The 16,332-nt window shown below is 37.0% G+C and overlaps 1 protein-coding gene across 3 annotated transcripts in view; it reads right to left on the bottom strand.

The window, feature by feature from the left end:
* The window catches only part of BAALC (BAALC binder of MAP3K1 and KLF4), a 101,720-nt gene that overhangs the window by 20,746 nt on the left and 64,642 nt on the right, over positions 1-16,332 (bottom strand). Inside the window, exon 2 of one of the 3 annotated variants that reach the window (XM_044668725.1) lies at positions 12,852-13,031. The exons of 1 other annotated variant lie outside the window; for it this stretch is intronic. In XM_044668725.1, the coding sequence (XP_044524660.1) occupies positions 12,898-13,031 (134 nt within the window). In that variant the 3' untranslated portion in view covers positions 12,852-12,897. Of the gene's footprint in view, positions 1-12,849; positions 13,032-16,332 lie in introns of those variants that run through there. One more of the 3 variants, XM_044668732.1, reaches the window with a different exon arrangement.

The following is a 16,332-nucleotide window of genomic DNA, read 5'->3' as shown; positions in this document are numbered from 1 at the left end:
GAATTGTTAATGGAGCTGTAAACTGATATAACCTTTCTAGAAAGCAATTTGGAACTTTTCCTCCAAAGTCATTGGACTGTATAGAACTTCAGAGTTAGTCATACCACTGCTAGGCCCATACCACAAAAAGATAAAATAAAGAGGAAACAGATCAATGGTACAAAAAGTATTTGTAGTAGTTCTTTCTGAAGTAGTAAAAAAACTGAAATTTAAAGGGTTCCCACTAGAGGGCTAAGTTGCTGTCCAGACATTTTCAGTCATGTGTAGTTCTTTATGACCCCATTTGGGGTTTTCTTGGCAAAAATACTGAAGTAGTTTGCCCTTTCTTTCTCCAGCTTATTTTATAGATGAGGCAACTGAGGCAGATAGGGTAAAGTGACTTGCCCAGGACCACACAACCTAGGAAGTGTCTGAGGCCAGAGTTGAACTCAGGAAAATGAGTCTTCCTGACTTCTTGACTCTTGGCATTCTATCCACTGCCCTACCTACCTGTCCATGCAAATGCAATGGACTATAAGGAATGGTGAAATGAAAGATTTCAGAGAAAACTAAGAAGATCGATATGAACTGATGCAGAGTGAAGTATGAGGAGGACAATGTATACAACAACATTAGAAAGCAACTTATAAAGTCTGAGAGCTCTGATAAATGCAATGACAAACTGTGATCCCAGAGAACCGATGAAGAAGCATGTTACTTTTCTCCTGATAGCTTCTGTATTCAAAATACAGAGAGATAGGTACATTTTGCAAGTTGCCAATAGGAAAATTTGCTTTTCTTGATTATGCATATTTGCTCTGAGATCTTTCTCCTTTTCCATGGGAAAAGGGAGATAAGTAGAAAGAGAAAAAATAATACTTAGTAATTTAAAAATTAAAAATAAAAATAAAAAAGGTGTGTATGGGTGATTAAGGCTAACATAGGACAAAAAAATCCTTTGATGAACTATATTAGAAAATACAAAGGCTAGTGGCAAGAAAAGGATTAGAAAAAGTGTTGTTTTTTTTAGCTAGTTCATTGTTAAGAGGAAAATCAAGGACAGGAAAGAATTGCTGATTTGTGTGGATGATGACTGAAAACAGGAAGCAGACAGATATATTCATATCCTAGCTTCCTTTTTCCCCCTCTATCAAGAATAATTTCCAACCTGGGAGGATAGAAGAAAATTAGTAATGAAGGAGTTGCAACCCAAGATAAATGAGAAGCAGATAAGAAAGTAACTAATGACCCTCAATGAAATTAGGACATCAGGCACAAGTGAACTATACCGATGATACTAAAAGTCTCAGAATGATTACAGAGACATTTTCAGTGATCTTTGAAAAATCGTGGATAACAGGAAGTACCATAGGACCAAAGAGAAGGGAACAGTGTTTCAATTATTTTTTCTTAAAGAGAAGAGAGTATATTCTTCAAACTATAGAGCTAGTAAGCCTGTCTATAATTGAGGTTAAAATTCTAGAATCAATTCTTAAAAGAATAGTTTATGAGGAGTTAGAAAGGAAGAAGTGATCACTGAGTCAGGATGCATTCTTCAAGAAAAAGACAAATGTTATTTCTTTTTTATAGAATACTAAACTGGTGAATTAATGAAATGCTAAAGGGAGGGCTGTTCTGGTAAAATGTTTAATAACTGTCTGGGTGGGGGTGAAATGTATGAGAGATGCGCTTTTAAGTTTAATCTGATTTATTGACTTTTTATCCTTCACTATCTTAAGTCTAGACAATCAACAAAACAATAAATCAAGCCAGAATATGTAGTTAGCTAATTTTCAAGGTGCAAATGCTCACACTGAAAATGTAGCAATTGGCTCTTGTTAATCAGTTTGAAATGACTCTAGCATTCTCTGGGAAACAGGCAGAGTATACCTGACAAAGATCCTCCTGTTAGCCTTGTGGGCAGATGAAGAGATATGGGATAAGTAACAGCACAGTAAGACAGATGTAGGACTGATAGAATAACTACACCCAAAGTAGAGTGATTGACGAGTCAATATCAACCTGGGGGGACATCGGGGGCAGTAGAATGACCCAGGGAGTTTTCCTTGGTCTAAGAACACTGAACTGGATAGACTTTATTGGAGATAAAGTCTTGTACTTTGGTTTGAAAAATTGAATACACAAGTAGGGAGGAGGGCAATGTGATTAGAGAGAAGTTTATGAGAAAAAAATTTGGGAGGCTTTAGAAGATGGCAAGCTCAATACAAAAAACATTGTGAAATGGCAGTCAAAATAGCTAATGTGAACTTGGGCCACATTAAGAGACACAGGTTCCAGAATTAAGGAAGTAAAATTCCACTATATTCTGTTCTGATTAGGTCACAGCTGGACACAATAGTTTAGGACAGTGATGGGCAAACTATTCCCTGAGAGCCAGATCCAGGCCCTAGTTTACCTATCACTCCCTTAAGCAATTCCCTAATCAAGACATCTGGATGTGGGGGCGTAGTGATTAGGGAATTGCTTAAGGCAGTGATAGGTAAACTAGGGCCTGGATCTGGCCCTCAGGGAATAGTTTGCCCATCACTAGTTTAGGAAGATCATTGCTAAACTGGAGAATATCTAAAGGACAACAAATAGGTTAGGGAAGGGTTTCAAGTCCATGCCATATGACAGTCAGTTTGGAACAAGAGATGTTTAACCTGAAGGTTGGAAGGTGGAGGTAGTACAAGAGAGCTGTCTTCAAGTATTTAAACAGTGTTATCTTCTGAAAGAGAGATTCATCTTATTCTTTTTTAGCCCTGAAGGGCAAAACTAGAACCAGTCGGTGAAAGTTACAGGGAGGCAGATTTAGAGTTCTGGGAAAACCTTTAACAGTTAGAGCTATCCAAAGTGAATTAGGCTACCTCTAGGGAGTTGTGGATTCCCCTTCATTGGAAGTCTTCAAGAAAATGCAGGATGACTATATGTTGTAGTGAAGATTCTTTTCCCACTAGGAACTGGATTAAATGGTCACTGAGGTTCATAAAACACTCAAATTCTGTGAAGTAGATAGACAGACAGACAGATAGATAGATAGATAGATAGATAGATAGATAGATAGATAGATAGATGGTATTCAATATAGACAGCATGCTTGTAAAATTTGCAAATGATAGGAAGTTGGAAGGGATAGTTAATATTTCATCAGGATCCAAGAAAAACCTTGACAGGCTAGAATAATGGGGATTGTAAAAATAAAGGATAGGTCATATGGCAAGACAACAATTTGTCTAAGAAATATCTGAAGGCTTTAGGGCTTTGCAAACTCAAAATAAACCAGTTGTGTAATATAGTAGCCACTAAAAACTAAAGCAATTTGGGCTGCTAATAAAACCACAATAGTCATAATCATGAAAAAGCTAGCATCTGTATAGTGCTTGAAGATTTGCAAAATATTGTCTCATTTTATCCTATAATAAGCCTGACAGGTAAATGCTATCATTATCCTCCTTTTACAGATGAAGAAACTGAGGCAGACAGAATAAGTAACTTGCCCAGGATCACACAGCTAGTATCTGAGACAAGATTTGAACTCAGATCATCCTGACTTCCAAGTCTTTATCCATTGTGCTACCTAGCTGCCTCTAAAATCATTGTGTCCTGGGAGAGAGTTCTACCATACTCAGCCCTGGCCAGATCATATCTGGAGTATTGTATTATCTTCTTGGTTACCATATTTTGGGAAGAACATTAGAAAATTGGAGCAGATCCAAGGAAGGGCAACCAGGATGGTGAGAAGACTAGAGACTATGCCACAAGAAAATCCATTGAAAGAACTAGGAATATTTCCCTGGGAGAAGAAAGGCCTAAAGTTAATAAGTACTTGAAGAGCTATTACACTTACTGCATGGCCATAGATTGAGACTTGTCAGGAATTCTAGTCCGACTCTATAATTTTACAGAAGAAACTGAGGCACAGAGAAGATAAGTGATTTTCCCAGGATCACACAGTTAATAAATGTCTGGAGTAGGGCTTGAACTCAAATTTTCCCCATTTACTTGTTCTGAGCAGTACCCAGAGAATAGAGCTAGTGCTAATAGGGTAATAAGTTAGACAAAAGCAGACTTAAACAAAATGTAAGGAAAGAAAAGAAAAAAGCCTACCACTTAGAGCTATCCAAAAGTAGAACTGGATGCCACCATAAGATGCAGAATTTTCCAATCACTAGAGATTCTCAAGTGGAAGCTAGATGACCATTTGTCAAAGCTGTTACAAAAGGGATTCCTGCTCATTTAGAGACTGGAGAAGATGAACTCTGAAGTTTCTAAAAGACCCTGAACTCTACAGTGTTTCCTTGATTCCATGTATAATTCCCTCACAGATCCTGATCTCTGAGGTGGTAGCTAGATAATAGGATTATTTTTGCTAATCTCTTTATGAAGATTCTGTTATAATTTACACCTCCTAGTGCTATTATTATATTTAAATCATTAATGTTATTTAAAATGTGTGTTTAAATAAAATAACAACTAGTTAATATTTCCTATGGAGAGTTGAACAACTGCAATTTAAGGAGCACAAGTGGTATCTCCCCATTTTATAGATGAAGATTCTGGGGCTCAAAAAGATTAAATGGTTGACTCAAGGTTACCAGAGTTTTCAGTTAAACTAGGTCTCCTAATACCAAGCTCAGCCACTCGTACTATGGAGTATCACTGTATTTCAAAAAGCATTTGTAACCTCTGTTGAGTTACCATCTGAATCCAGTTGTTCAGTCATTTTTCAGACATACACAACTCTGTGACCCCATATGTGGTTTCCTCGGCAAAGATACTGGGAGTGGCTTGTCATTTCTTTCTCCGGGTCATCGTATAGAAGAGGAAACTGAGGCAGAGTTCAGTCATTTTCCCAGGATCACACAGTTGTAAGTGTCTGAGGCCAGATTTTAACTCAAGATGAGTCTTCCTTACTCTAGGTCTGGCACTCTATCCACTGCACAGTCCAAAGGAATAACTCCAATGTTGAGGAATGTAGTTGTAGGCATATAGATTAAAGATATTTGGGGGGAAATGACTCCCTTTAGTATCCTATAATGAGGTATGCACAAGATGGAGGTAGCCATCTGAGGGACAGTAGGGATCTGCTTCTGGGAGAAGACATCCTTGTTCCCCTACCACCTGGGAGATCAGTCCCTTTCTATTGGCTGTGTAGCCAGAATGAGCTATGTCTCTAAAAATAATAGGTTTATTCTCACTTTCCAGCAGCATGTAGGGATAGAAATTTTGTTTACCTATAACAGGGCACATGAACTGAGGGAAAGGCAACCTCCCACCTCCCTATTTAGGCTCTGTGACCTCAAAAATGGGCTTAGCTTTTTGGTCTTTTTTTGTGCCTTTTTTGGGGGAAAAAAGGCTCTTTTAAGTGTTTAGTATGTACCAAGTGCTTTACAAAACACTGGGATTATAAGAAGAAAAGTAAGATAATCCTTGTTCTCAGGGTACTTAAATGTGTTATAGGAAATTTATAGATAGGACTTATTATAGTGAGTAAAGAAGCAGTCCAAAGCAAAAACCTGGCTGAGGCTGTGAACATTCCAAAACCAGAATGTTGAGAGAGGCTTGTCCTCAGAGACTAGGAGAAAGTTAACAGTTTTGCCTTGGAGAAGCTGGAGGCTGTGGCTACTGATGAACTAACTAGCCTGTGGACTTATTTGGGATCTCAAAAGAGGAGCTAAGCTTGAATCACTGAGGGATCTTCAATCAAGATTTAGGTTGAGTTGGGTGCTTTTCCTGTTGTTGGTGGACAACTACAGAAAGCCTTGTACTCCCTAGCTTATTGGATTTAACTTGCTGTTTCCCAAGTGTTCCTGTGACCTGATTTCATATAGATAACATCCTGGGATGTGCTTCATGAGATTTCCCGAATCCCTTTGCCTTGTCAGCCTGGCCAGAGCTGGCTGTTTATAAATAGAGTAGTGGAGCCATTTTCCCTAGTCAACATTCCTTGATAGTTGGCCATAGACTTAAGGTATTAGTTATCCCTTTCACCTTCTTACCTGTCCTTGTTAAACATTAAACAACCCTTTTATAAAACTTCCTGGTAGTCTCCTTCCCAGTCTTCAAGAATCCACTTAATTTAAACTATTTCCCTGGCTGTATTGATTTCTGTTTCTGTTTGTTTCCCCAGCTAAGTGTGTTATCATGTTACCTCTCCCTAATCAGCTGTGGGCTACTTTTACCTAGCTGTGTTGGTGTTTTCCCTCTCATTCCCTACCTATTTCCCCATTCCCCCAAAAGTACTATTATTTTCAGTTACTATACTTTACATGCTAATTGGGAGATAAGACATACAGAAGGTTTCACTAGGAACTCAAACTCTTAAGTCATGGGCATGCCAGGAAATGGTAAAAAAAAATGAATAAGAAATGGGACTTGGAGTTGGGAAGACCTGGGTTCAAGTTCTGCCTTTTACAACTATCAACTAAGAGACTAGGTTCAAATCACTTGACCTCGTGTGCCATGGGCTATATAGGTTATTTTATTGTCATGCAAAACATACTTCCATATTGGTCATTGTTGTAAGAGCACACTCATATATAATCAAACCCCCAAAATAAAATCATAAATACACTGATGGGAAATATAACTCCAACTGTTTTCTCTGGACATAAGCAATATTTTAAGATGTTATACTAACTATGTGACTACGGGCCTCCATGTTCCTGAAAACTCTCTCTCTCTCTTTTTTTTAAACCATTACCTTTTTAAAAACCAAATATTGAGTATTGGTTCCAAGGCAGAAGAGCAGTAAGGGCTAGGCAATTGGGGTTAGTGACTTGCCCAGGATTACACAGCTAGGTAGTATCTGAGGCTAGATTGGAACCTAAGACTTCTCATCTGTAGACCTGGCTCTATTCGCTAAGCCACCAGCTGTCCCTGGTAACTCTTTAAAATCATAAGGAGGGAATGTGGCATAAAGGAAAGAGCCCTAAATTTGGATTCAGAGGACCTGGATAACTTTCTAGATTCCACCATTTATTGCCCATTTAATATTGGGCAAGTCATTTAAATCCTGTGGGCCTCCATTTCTCAACTTTAAAGTGAGAAAATTGGACTACATGAATTCCAAAATCTTTTTCAGCTCTAAATCTATGATCTTAATTTATAAATGAGTTGTCAACCTATATCAAGGGAAAGAGTTTCCACTTTGAGAGTCCTCTATGTCTATAGATTTATACGGTTAAAAATGACTAGCTTGTGGTAAATGAAATACTTTCTAAAGTTCTCAAACTCTTTCAATTTATGAAATCTACCAAGCACCCCATCACTGTCACCTACAATTCTCCTTCTCAGATAAATCATCATGACACCCACCCTCCCCCAATTCAATGTGTTTATTTTTGTTGAGTCATTTTTTAGTTGGATCAACTCTTTGTCATGATGACCACCAGTGGAAGATTTAGCTATTTTAATCAATACATTGATCCAAGAAAATAATAAAGGACTCATGACAAAAAAAAAGCTATCCACATACAAAGAGAAAACTGATGAAACAGAGTTAAGATTGAAGCATATCATATTTCACTTTATTATTCTTGCCTTTTTTTGCAACATGGTAATATGGAAATTGTTTTACATGACTTCACATGTATAATGGATGTTCTATTGCTTTCCTTTTCAGAGGGTTGGAGAGGGGATGGAAGAGGAAAATTTGGAACTCAAAATTTTAAAAAATAAACGAAAGCAAGATGGAAGAGAGCTAATACCTTTTGCTATTTGGGTGTATTTAACTTAAATTATCAGGAATAGGGAATGGTTTTAATACCCACTCTGCTTTATTGCTTCCTTTTGTGTATTGTCTTTTCCCTTTAGATTGCAAGCTTCTTAAGGGCAAGAGCCATCTTTCTTTGTGTTTGTGGCCCCAGCACATAACACATTGCTTGCATACAGTAGTCATTTAATAAATGTTCATTGACTATTGATTGAAAGAGTAATTTTTTGTTAACCTCTTTATGTAAAGTAAGAGTGTGTGTGTGTGTGTGTGTGTGTGTGTGTGTGTCTTATATTTATGGACTGTGTTTGTTTTGTTTGTAAACTCAATTTCTAGTTCCTGGGAACCCTGACAATGATGGAGGAGACATGCCCAGAAACCACTCCCTAGACAGGTATGCTTACTATTCCTCATGCTCCACCTTCTCCTGCTACATTAGGGATATCTGGAAGTAGTTGTTGCTGAGTATGTGAAGTGGAGTCTGGGAATAGAGTATGGCAGGAGCAGCTGTGGCATTCCAAGGGCAGGGGACAGTCACATTATCCATAAGCATACTTGTGGGGAATAGTAAAGAGGGTAAACATTTTTTTCTTAACTAAGATGTGAAGAGAGGCTAGAGAGAGCTGTTGCTAACTGGAATTTGGTTAATGCATAGCTAAGGCACTACTAATAAATAAGACTCTCCCTACCCATCTTCCTTGGTATGTATGACTGCCAACTGCCATTTAGGGAGGGAAGCCCAATGGGTGAGTGGCAATATTGTGAATGTAGTCAACTGTGTGACTGACTTTATGTATAGCCAGAGCAAGCAATCAACTGGTGGGATAAAGTTAAGTTTCTCCTTTTATCAAATGGTGGGACAGTTTAGAACTGCTTTATAAAGTTTATATATGGACTACGGCTTAAATAGCTATATGCACTGTTTAAGAAGACAAGCAGTGTGGTATGCAGGGAATAGAGTTGGCCTCAGAATCAGAAAGACTGGGGTTCCAATTCTACATTTGATTCTCACTTGCTATATAATGCTGGAAAAGCCTCTAACTTCTTTGTGCCTCAGATAATGTTCTAATACTCTATTTAGTATTATTCTAATACTATATTTATATACTATATAATAACGCTATATCATATAAATATAATTATATTTAATACTACATTTATATACTAATGCTATACTATATAAATATATGTCTATTCTAGTACTATATTTGGCATTATTCTAATACTATATACTAATACAATGGTATATAAATATATTTATATTCTAATGCTATAATTAATTCTAATTCAGTTGCTAATTTGCTTTCTTAAGAGTTTCTTCAATGGAGAGCTTCCTATACTGATCTTCAAATGAACTCATGATTTCATTGACTTTTTCTGAAAATTTTAGTCCATGAGGTTCTATCTATCATTCCTCTGAACTGTTTGAAATCTTCTTTCTCCAAATCAAGGTGTATATTGAAAACTGTTATTACCTGTAATAGGGAAAATAAAATATCTTTGAATTTAAAAAACTTAAATGGAAAAATAAGCCATAAATTTAAAAAAGAAAGATCATTGGTAACTTTGGTTGAATGATAAGAGAAGTTGGAAGCTACACTATAGAAAATGAGAGTGAGAGAAGAAATACAGAGAAGCACCCAATATAGATGGCCTTCTCAAGGAGTTTAATCACAAAATGAACAAGAGATATGGGTTGATGAGAGTTTTTTGAGGGTGTAGGATCTCCCCAAAGTTACCAATGATCTTTCTTTTTTTTTAATGGCTTATTTTTCCTTTTAATTTTTTTTTTAATTCAAAGATATTTTATTTTCCCAATTACAGGTAATAATTTTCAACATACATTTTTCTAAAATTGTAAGATCCAAATTACCACCCTCCTTCTTTTCCCTCTTCCTCTCAAAAATGGCAAGCTATTTCATCTGGGTTATACATATATTAACAATCAAAACATACTTCCATATTGGTCATTGTTGTAGGAGAATGCTCCTTCCAAAATCCCAAAATAAAACCATAAATAGACTAATGTAGAAAATAGTATGTTTTGATCTGTATTCCAAGTCTAACATTTCTTTTTCTGGAAGGTGAAGAGCATAAGATATAAGTCCTTTGGAGTTGTCCTGGATCATTGTACTGCTGAGAATAACAAAGTGTTTCACAGTTGCCCATGATCTCTTAGTTGCCAAATCCAAAGATTTTTTTCTTAGTCCTCATCCTTCTTGACCTCTCAGAAGCTTTTGACAGTGTTGTCTATCCTCTCTCTTCTTAATGCTCCCTTTTCTTTAGGTTTTCATGACAATGTTCTTTCTTGGTTCTCTTCTGACTGTGGCTCAGTCTCTTTTGCAGAATCTTCATCCAGGTCATGCCTGCTAACTTTGGAGACTCGCAGGGCTCTGTGTTGAGCCCTCTTGTCTTCTCCCTCTAGACTAGCGATGGCAAATCTTTTAGAGACTAAGTGCCCAAACTGCACCCTCATGCTGCATGTGAGCCACCCCCTGACCCCAGACAGGGGAGGGATAAAGCACACACTTTGTGCTGCTGGGTAGAGGGAATGGGAGCAGTTCCCTCCAGCATGTGTGCTATAGGTTCACCAATATGGCTCTAGACTATTGTACTTGGAGATTTCAGAAAGTTCTATGGATTCAATTATTATCCTTATACTGATGATTTTTAAAGTTTTGCCTCTCTGATGATCTCTAGTCGCATATCTCCAACTGCTTATCAGACATCTCAGACTGGATGTCCTGTTAACTCAAAATGTCCAAAATTGAATTTATCATCTTTCTACCCAAACCCTCTTCCTTCAAAACTTCCCTATTGCCCCACCATTCTCTCAGTCACCCAGGCTCACAACCTAAATGTCATCCTTGGCTAACCTCTTAGCCTCCAAATCCAAACTAGTTCTAAGACCTATTGATTTTACCTTCATAACAGCTCTTGAATATGCCTCCTTCTTGCTTTTGATACCCTGCTGAAGACCTTTATCACCTCATGCCTCTCTCCATTCAAGTCCATCCTCCATTCAGTTGTCAGTGATCTTCCTAAAAGGCAGATATGGCCACATAACTCTCCTACCCCAACCCACCCCTGACTTAATAAATTTCAATGACTTCCTATCACTTCCAGAATCAAATGTAAAATATTCTGATTAATATTAAAAGCCACTCATAAGTTTCCCCATCACTACCTTTTCCCATATACCTTATGCCCATATATTGATCCAATGACATTTGCCTTTTGCTATTCCTTAAGCTAAACACTTCATCTCCTGACTTCTGCTGTTTTCTCTTGTCCCCTGTGTTTGGAATTCTCTTCTCAATCTCTTGGCATCTTTAGTTTCCTTCAAGTTCTAGCTAAAATCTCACCTTCTCCAGGAAGTCTTTCCGAATCCCTCTTAATTCTTAAATCTTCCCTTGCCTGATTATTTCCTATCTATCCTGTGTTGTGTTGTCTTCTCCTTAGAGGGTGAGCTTCTCAAAAATAGGAACTTTTAACTTTGTGTCACCAGCACTTAGCTCAAATAACTCATAGTCAGGGCTTAATACATGTTTATTGACTGACAAGATTTCTCAATATGGGGTCCACATAAGAGCTTTGTGGATAGATTTCAGAAGATAAACATAAATGAGAAAAATGATGTCTTCCTTTCATAGTTTCCTTATATAATATAGTAGAGTTTTCAATAGAATACCTTTTAAACCTTTTTATGCATTCAAAAGTATTATTTGGAGAAAGGGTCCATAGGTTTCACCAGACTGCCAAAACGGTCTATGACACATAAAAAGGTTAAGAACTCCTATTTTGTAGTATCTCATTTGAGGGATATTAATAAAATTTATTCCCTTCCCTGTCCCTTTCATCCTATTGGGAGTCCAGAGATTTAGGTACCAGTGATAACTGTGCTACCAACTGAGTGACCTTGGACAAATAACTTGACTTTTCCAGGTCTTAATTCCTTATCTGTAAAGTGAGTTTCCTTCTAGCATTAATGATCTATGACTCCTAGGAGAAAAAAGATTCTGAATAGGAAAGAAGATGGCCCTGAAGGCCAACTTTGTTGAATTCTTGAACTTTTGGCAGAGGACCTATATGTCGCAAAGTAAGTTGGAATAAAAAATAAAAATGGAGACAAGATTTAGGAGAATGGCCTAGGCATAATATATCATATTCTGGATGAAATAGAAAGGAGGCAGTATTGTTCACAGTTTTAGTTGTCTTCGTCTGAAAAGGCACATAACAGCACCTTACCTATCCTAGAATCACAAAGACCAGACTAAGCATTCATGTAAAACTCTGCTCCCTCAAGGTTCAAGGAATGTAATATTGAAGTAACAGGGCCACCTCTGTAGGATCATAGATTTAGAAATACAAGGGATCTCTGAGGTCATTCTACTCCAAACCCTTCACTAAGGCACAGAGAAAGTAAGTGACATTCAAAATAACACAGGTAGTAAATGGATTTTAACCTAGGACCTATAGCTCAAACTAAAGTTTTTTTCCACTGCACCTCCTTCCTGCTCCTCAAAAACATCTCTTCTTTCTCTGTCCTCCCCATATCAATTCTGCCTTGGTCACTTGATCACCCTGACCCACTAACACCAGAACCAAGCTACAGATTGAATCTGATTGTAATTCTTGGTAAGATATAGAATTCCTGAGATTAAAAGCTGAAGGCAAAAATTGTACCTCTTGAATGAAATGACAATTTGCTCTATTATACTTTAAAGACCCAACTTCAATGATTTGGTACAAATGGGTACCCTTAGAAGAAGTACTTCGTTTTTTTGGCTATTAAATAAAACACAATTTTCTCTGGTAAGATTTTTAAATGGTGGAATGCTTAATTTCAGTGACAAAATAATAATAACGGATATATACATATGTGATTAAATATATATGAGTATAATGTTATCTGGGCTGTACAACAATTCTATGAGGTAGATACTATAGATATTATTATCCTTATTTAAAGACAGGGAAATTGAGGCTCAGAGAGTTTAGATGATTTGTCCCTGGTTGCATAGCTAGCAAGTGTCAGAGGAAGGATTTGAACCAAGGTCAACCTGACTCCAAGTCCAGTGCTCTATCCATTGAACCATTTGGGGCAGAGCCAGCAGTAATTTTCCTGGCCTTGAATTTAGTCATGTCACATTCCTACCTCTGCAGTCTGAAAACCATTCTATTTCTGGCTGAAAGTACCAGTACTATGGCCTGGGGGTGGTGGTGGTGGTGGTACACTGAATGCCACAAGTGGTAGTCTTCTCAGAGTTCATGATTCCATTTGCTGATGAAGACAGTGGGACACAGGTCTGAGTTGATAGTCCATCTTCCAACATGCCTGGGGAAGGGGAGCAGAGCATGGAGTCATAGGATTGAATATGACCACCTCTCACTGACAGTGGGTCTCAAGCCTCTTGTTCTCCCTGGAGTTCTTTTTAATATTACTGAAGAAAAGCAAACAGACTCCTTTCCCAGGGTGTTGGGAAATCCTTGCGGTTAGTAAAAAGTTATGGAGATATCAGATAAGAAATGCTATGTAAGGAGAAAGTGTTATGATTATTGTATAAGACTTTTTTTTTTACTGTGAAGTAAAAACCCAGAAACACAAAGTATCAGCAACTCTATAAGATTCCTTAGCAGGTTCTTTGATTAATCAAACCTAACTAAACAAATAATTACAAAGCTCCTTGTTGGGATAAAGAAACATGGCTGGAAAAGTAACCAAAGGTCCAGATGTCACAACTTAAGATGCAACACACCTTTTCTAAACATTTGATAAGCTCTCGACAATGATTGTTTGTTAGAAATAGTTTCACAGAATGCAAAAACTAGAAATTACTTTAAAGATTATTAAGTCTGATAACTTCATTTTACAGTCAAGGAGACTAAGATATAGGACACTAAATGAATTGTCCAATGGTTATACAATAAGCCAGTCAGAATTGAGACAAGACCTCAGTCGTCCTATAGTAGTGTGCTTTATCTCATACCATGTTGCCTCCCAAAGAGTTCTGCTAACTGAAGTTATAAAAATACCTTCAGGGTATCTATTCCTAAAATTATAGTTCACAAGCTGCCACTAATATGCTTTTTCTTAAAAGTCAGACATTAGACATAATTAGTTCTTAGCAAAATATTTCTAACATGGCATAGTTTTTTTTAAGTAGCTATAAAATACTGTTCCCATAAGCCTTGGGTGCAGTATCCCACAAATATACTCAGTGACCATGAAAAGGTAAGGCAGACACAAACTTACAGTAAAATGGTAGTAAGAGAATGTGTGGGGAACACATGTGACCAAGGCTACTAACTTCTCCTTTACTATTAGATTTTCAAATACTTTCTTTTGGAGTCTTCTTCACAAAGTTACCCATTGGGTATGGTGTCTCTTCTGGAAGGGTTGCTCAACTAGATTTTGAGGTCTACCCTGCTCGATACCTTGACATTTCATTGTAGAGACTACCACTCCCTTGAGTCCAAAGTTGACTCACTTTTTTTTAACCATCAAATATCCCATTCTCCTAAGCTACATTATCCCAGTGATTAACTTTATCTGTCTATCTGTCTATCTATCTGTCTGTCTGTCTATCTTGATAACTATTTATCTATCTATATTTCTTAATCCATACACACATGCACTTATGTATATATATATATATATATATAGTACAGAAAGTTATACACATATAGAGAATATATCTGCTCCTTTAGCTATGCTTTGAATTATCTCAAAATGACCCTCCAGCTGCTGTACAAATCCTCTCTTTTTAAGTAAGTAGCTCAGCTGTTAAATATTAAGACCAATCCCAGTACTGAGGAGAAATGCCATCTCATTTCCCCTAAGAGGTGAAGATCTGGGTTCTTTCCTGACTGCTGGCTCTCTTCAATTCACTTGAGCTATAGACTCAGTTACATATAGCTCAGCTATATAAATCCCTTCCAGGATATGGCCAATTCTTTGCTCATCCAGTGGTTTTGCTCCCTTCAAACTCAATCAGGGATGTGCTTATACTAATAAACAGATAATATGTAATCAGAGGATCATAGATTTAGAGCTGAAACAAACCTTATAGGCCAGCCAGGCCAACTCCTTTATTTTACAGATAAAGAGGCATTCGGTCAAGATGACCCAGCTGCTAAGCGTCAGAAATAGTATTTGAAGGCAGGTCTTCCTGACATTAAGTCCATCATTTGTTAACGCCTCGGTAACATTAAAACCACAACATCTGGAATTATATCACATGAACCTTGCAGGTTAATCAGCCATGTTTCTGGCCAGCAAACTGTTTTTTTTTTAAACTGATTCTAATTGTTTTCATTATATCAAATCAGAATTTGTCTTTGTGAATTTAATTATTTAGAAGCAAGCAAGCAATCAAGGAAGGAAGGAAGAGAAGCTAGCTTAGATAAGTTGCTGCCAAGTATCATTTTAATAAGAGTAGGCTACTTTTAAGCAAACTTTAGATATGTGTGTATTTTCTACACGCACACAACCCACAGTATTATAGATTTTTAGTTAAAAGGGATATTAGAGGGAATTTCATCCAAACTGTTCATTTTACAGATAACAAAGAAAAGGCCCAAGTAGGTTAAGGGGATTGCCCAAAAATAGATAGCTAACATTTATTTGCACGTAATTCCTATGACTCTAGAACTAGTACTCTTTACATTGATCCATGTGACATTATTTTCTTTGCAAAAGGATTTATTCATTAGGTTGTTTTTTTAATGGCCAGTTCTCTTTGGCAAAGTAGAAAATATGCAAACTGGGTATCATGAGACTTAGTTACAATACTAAATCAGCCACTATGTATGGTATCTTGGTCTGTGGCCTTGGTAATCTATTTAGTCTCCTTGAAATTGCAGTTCTTCAACTATAAATGAAAGCAGAGAATGAGTAAAAAAGCATGGTCCCCTAAGGTTAATTCTGAAATGAAAATTCTGTGATTCTGAATATATAATCACATTTTAGGAAAAATCTATGTTTCTGAAAGAGCGTATCATCAGTTTTCCAAACATGAATAATATTTTAGTTGAAATCATAGCCCTGGATCAAATCCACACATATGTGTGTATATAATATGTATGTTTACAAACTAGTAGGTCTCAAAGATTTTTCCTAATTCTAAAATCTGTGATTCTGTATATGTGTGTGTATGTCATCATACACAAGGTATTCCAAATGTTCTAGTGCGGTTTTTAAAAATCCTTAGCTTCCATATTAGAACAGATTCTAAGGATCAATTCCAAGGCAGAAGAACTATAAAGGCTAGGCAATTGGGATAACATTACTCGCCTAGAGTCACACAACTAGGCAGTGTTTAAGGCCACATTTGAACCCAGGACTTCCCATTTCCAGACCTGGCTCTCTATCTACTGAGCAACCTAGCTGCCCCTCTAGTGCAGTTTTAAGCTTAAAACTATATAAATGCTCATTACTATTGAATTGCCCTTTATGTAATATTTCCTTCATTTGAATAAGATCCCTGAGAACAAGATCTGTCTTGTTTTTCTTTTGTGTCCTCAATATTTAAGCATAATTGTTGGTTTTAAGTTTAAAACTATACTAAGACTTTTAGAATTCCTGGAGAGAGAGACAGAGAGAGAGAGAGAGAGAGAGAATTGGAGATTTTAGAGTT

Source organism: Gracilinanus agilis, chromosome 1 (assembly GCF_016433145.1).
Source record: "Gracilinanus agilis isolate LMUSP501 chromosome 1, AgileGrace, whole genome shotgun sequence".
NCBI classification, from domain to species: domain Eukaryota; kingdom Metazoa; phylum Chordata; class Mammalia; order Didelphimorphia; family Didelphidae; genus Gracilinanus; species Gracilinanus agilis.
Note: the sequence above shows the minus strand (reverse complement) of the source record. Positions and strands in the feature narration are given on the sequence as shown.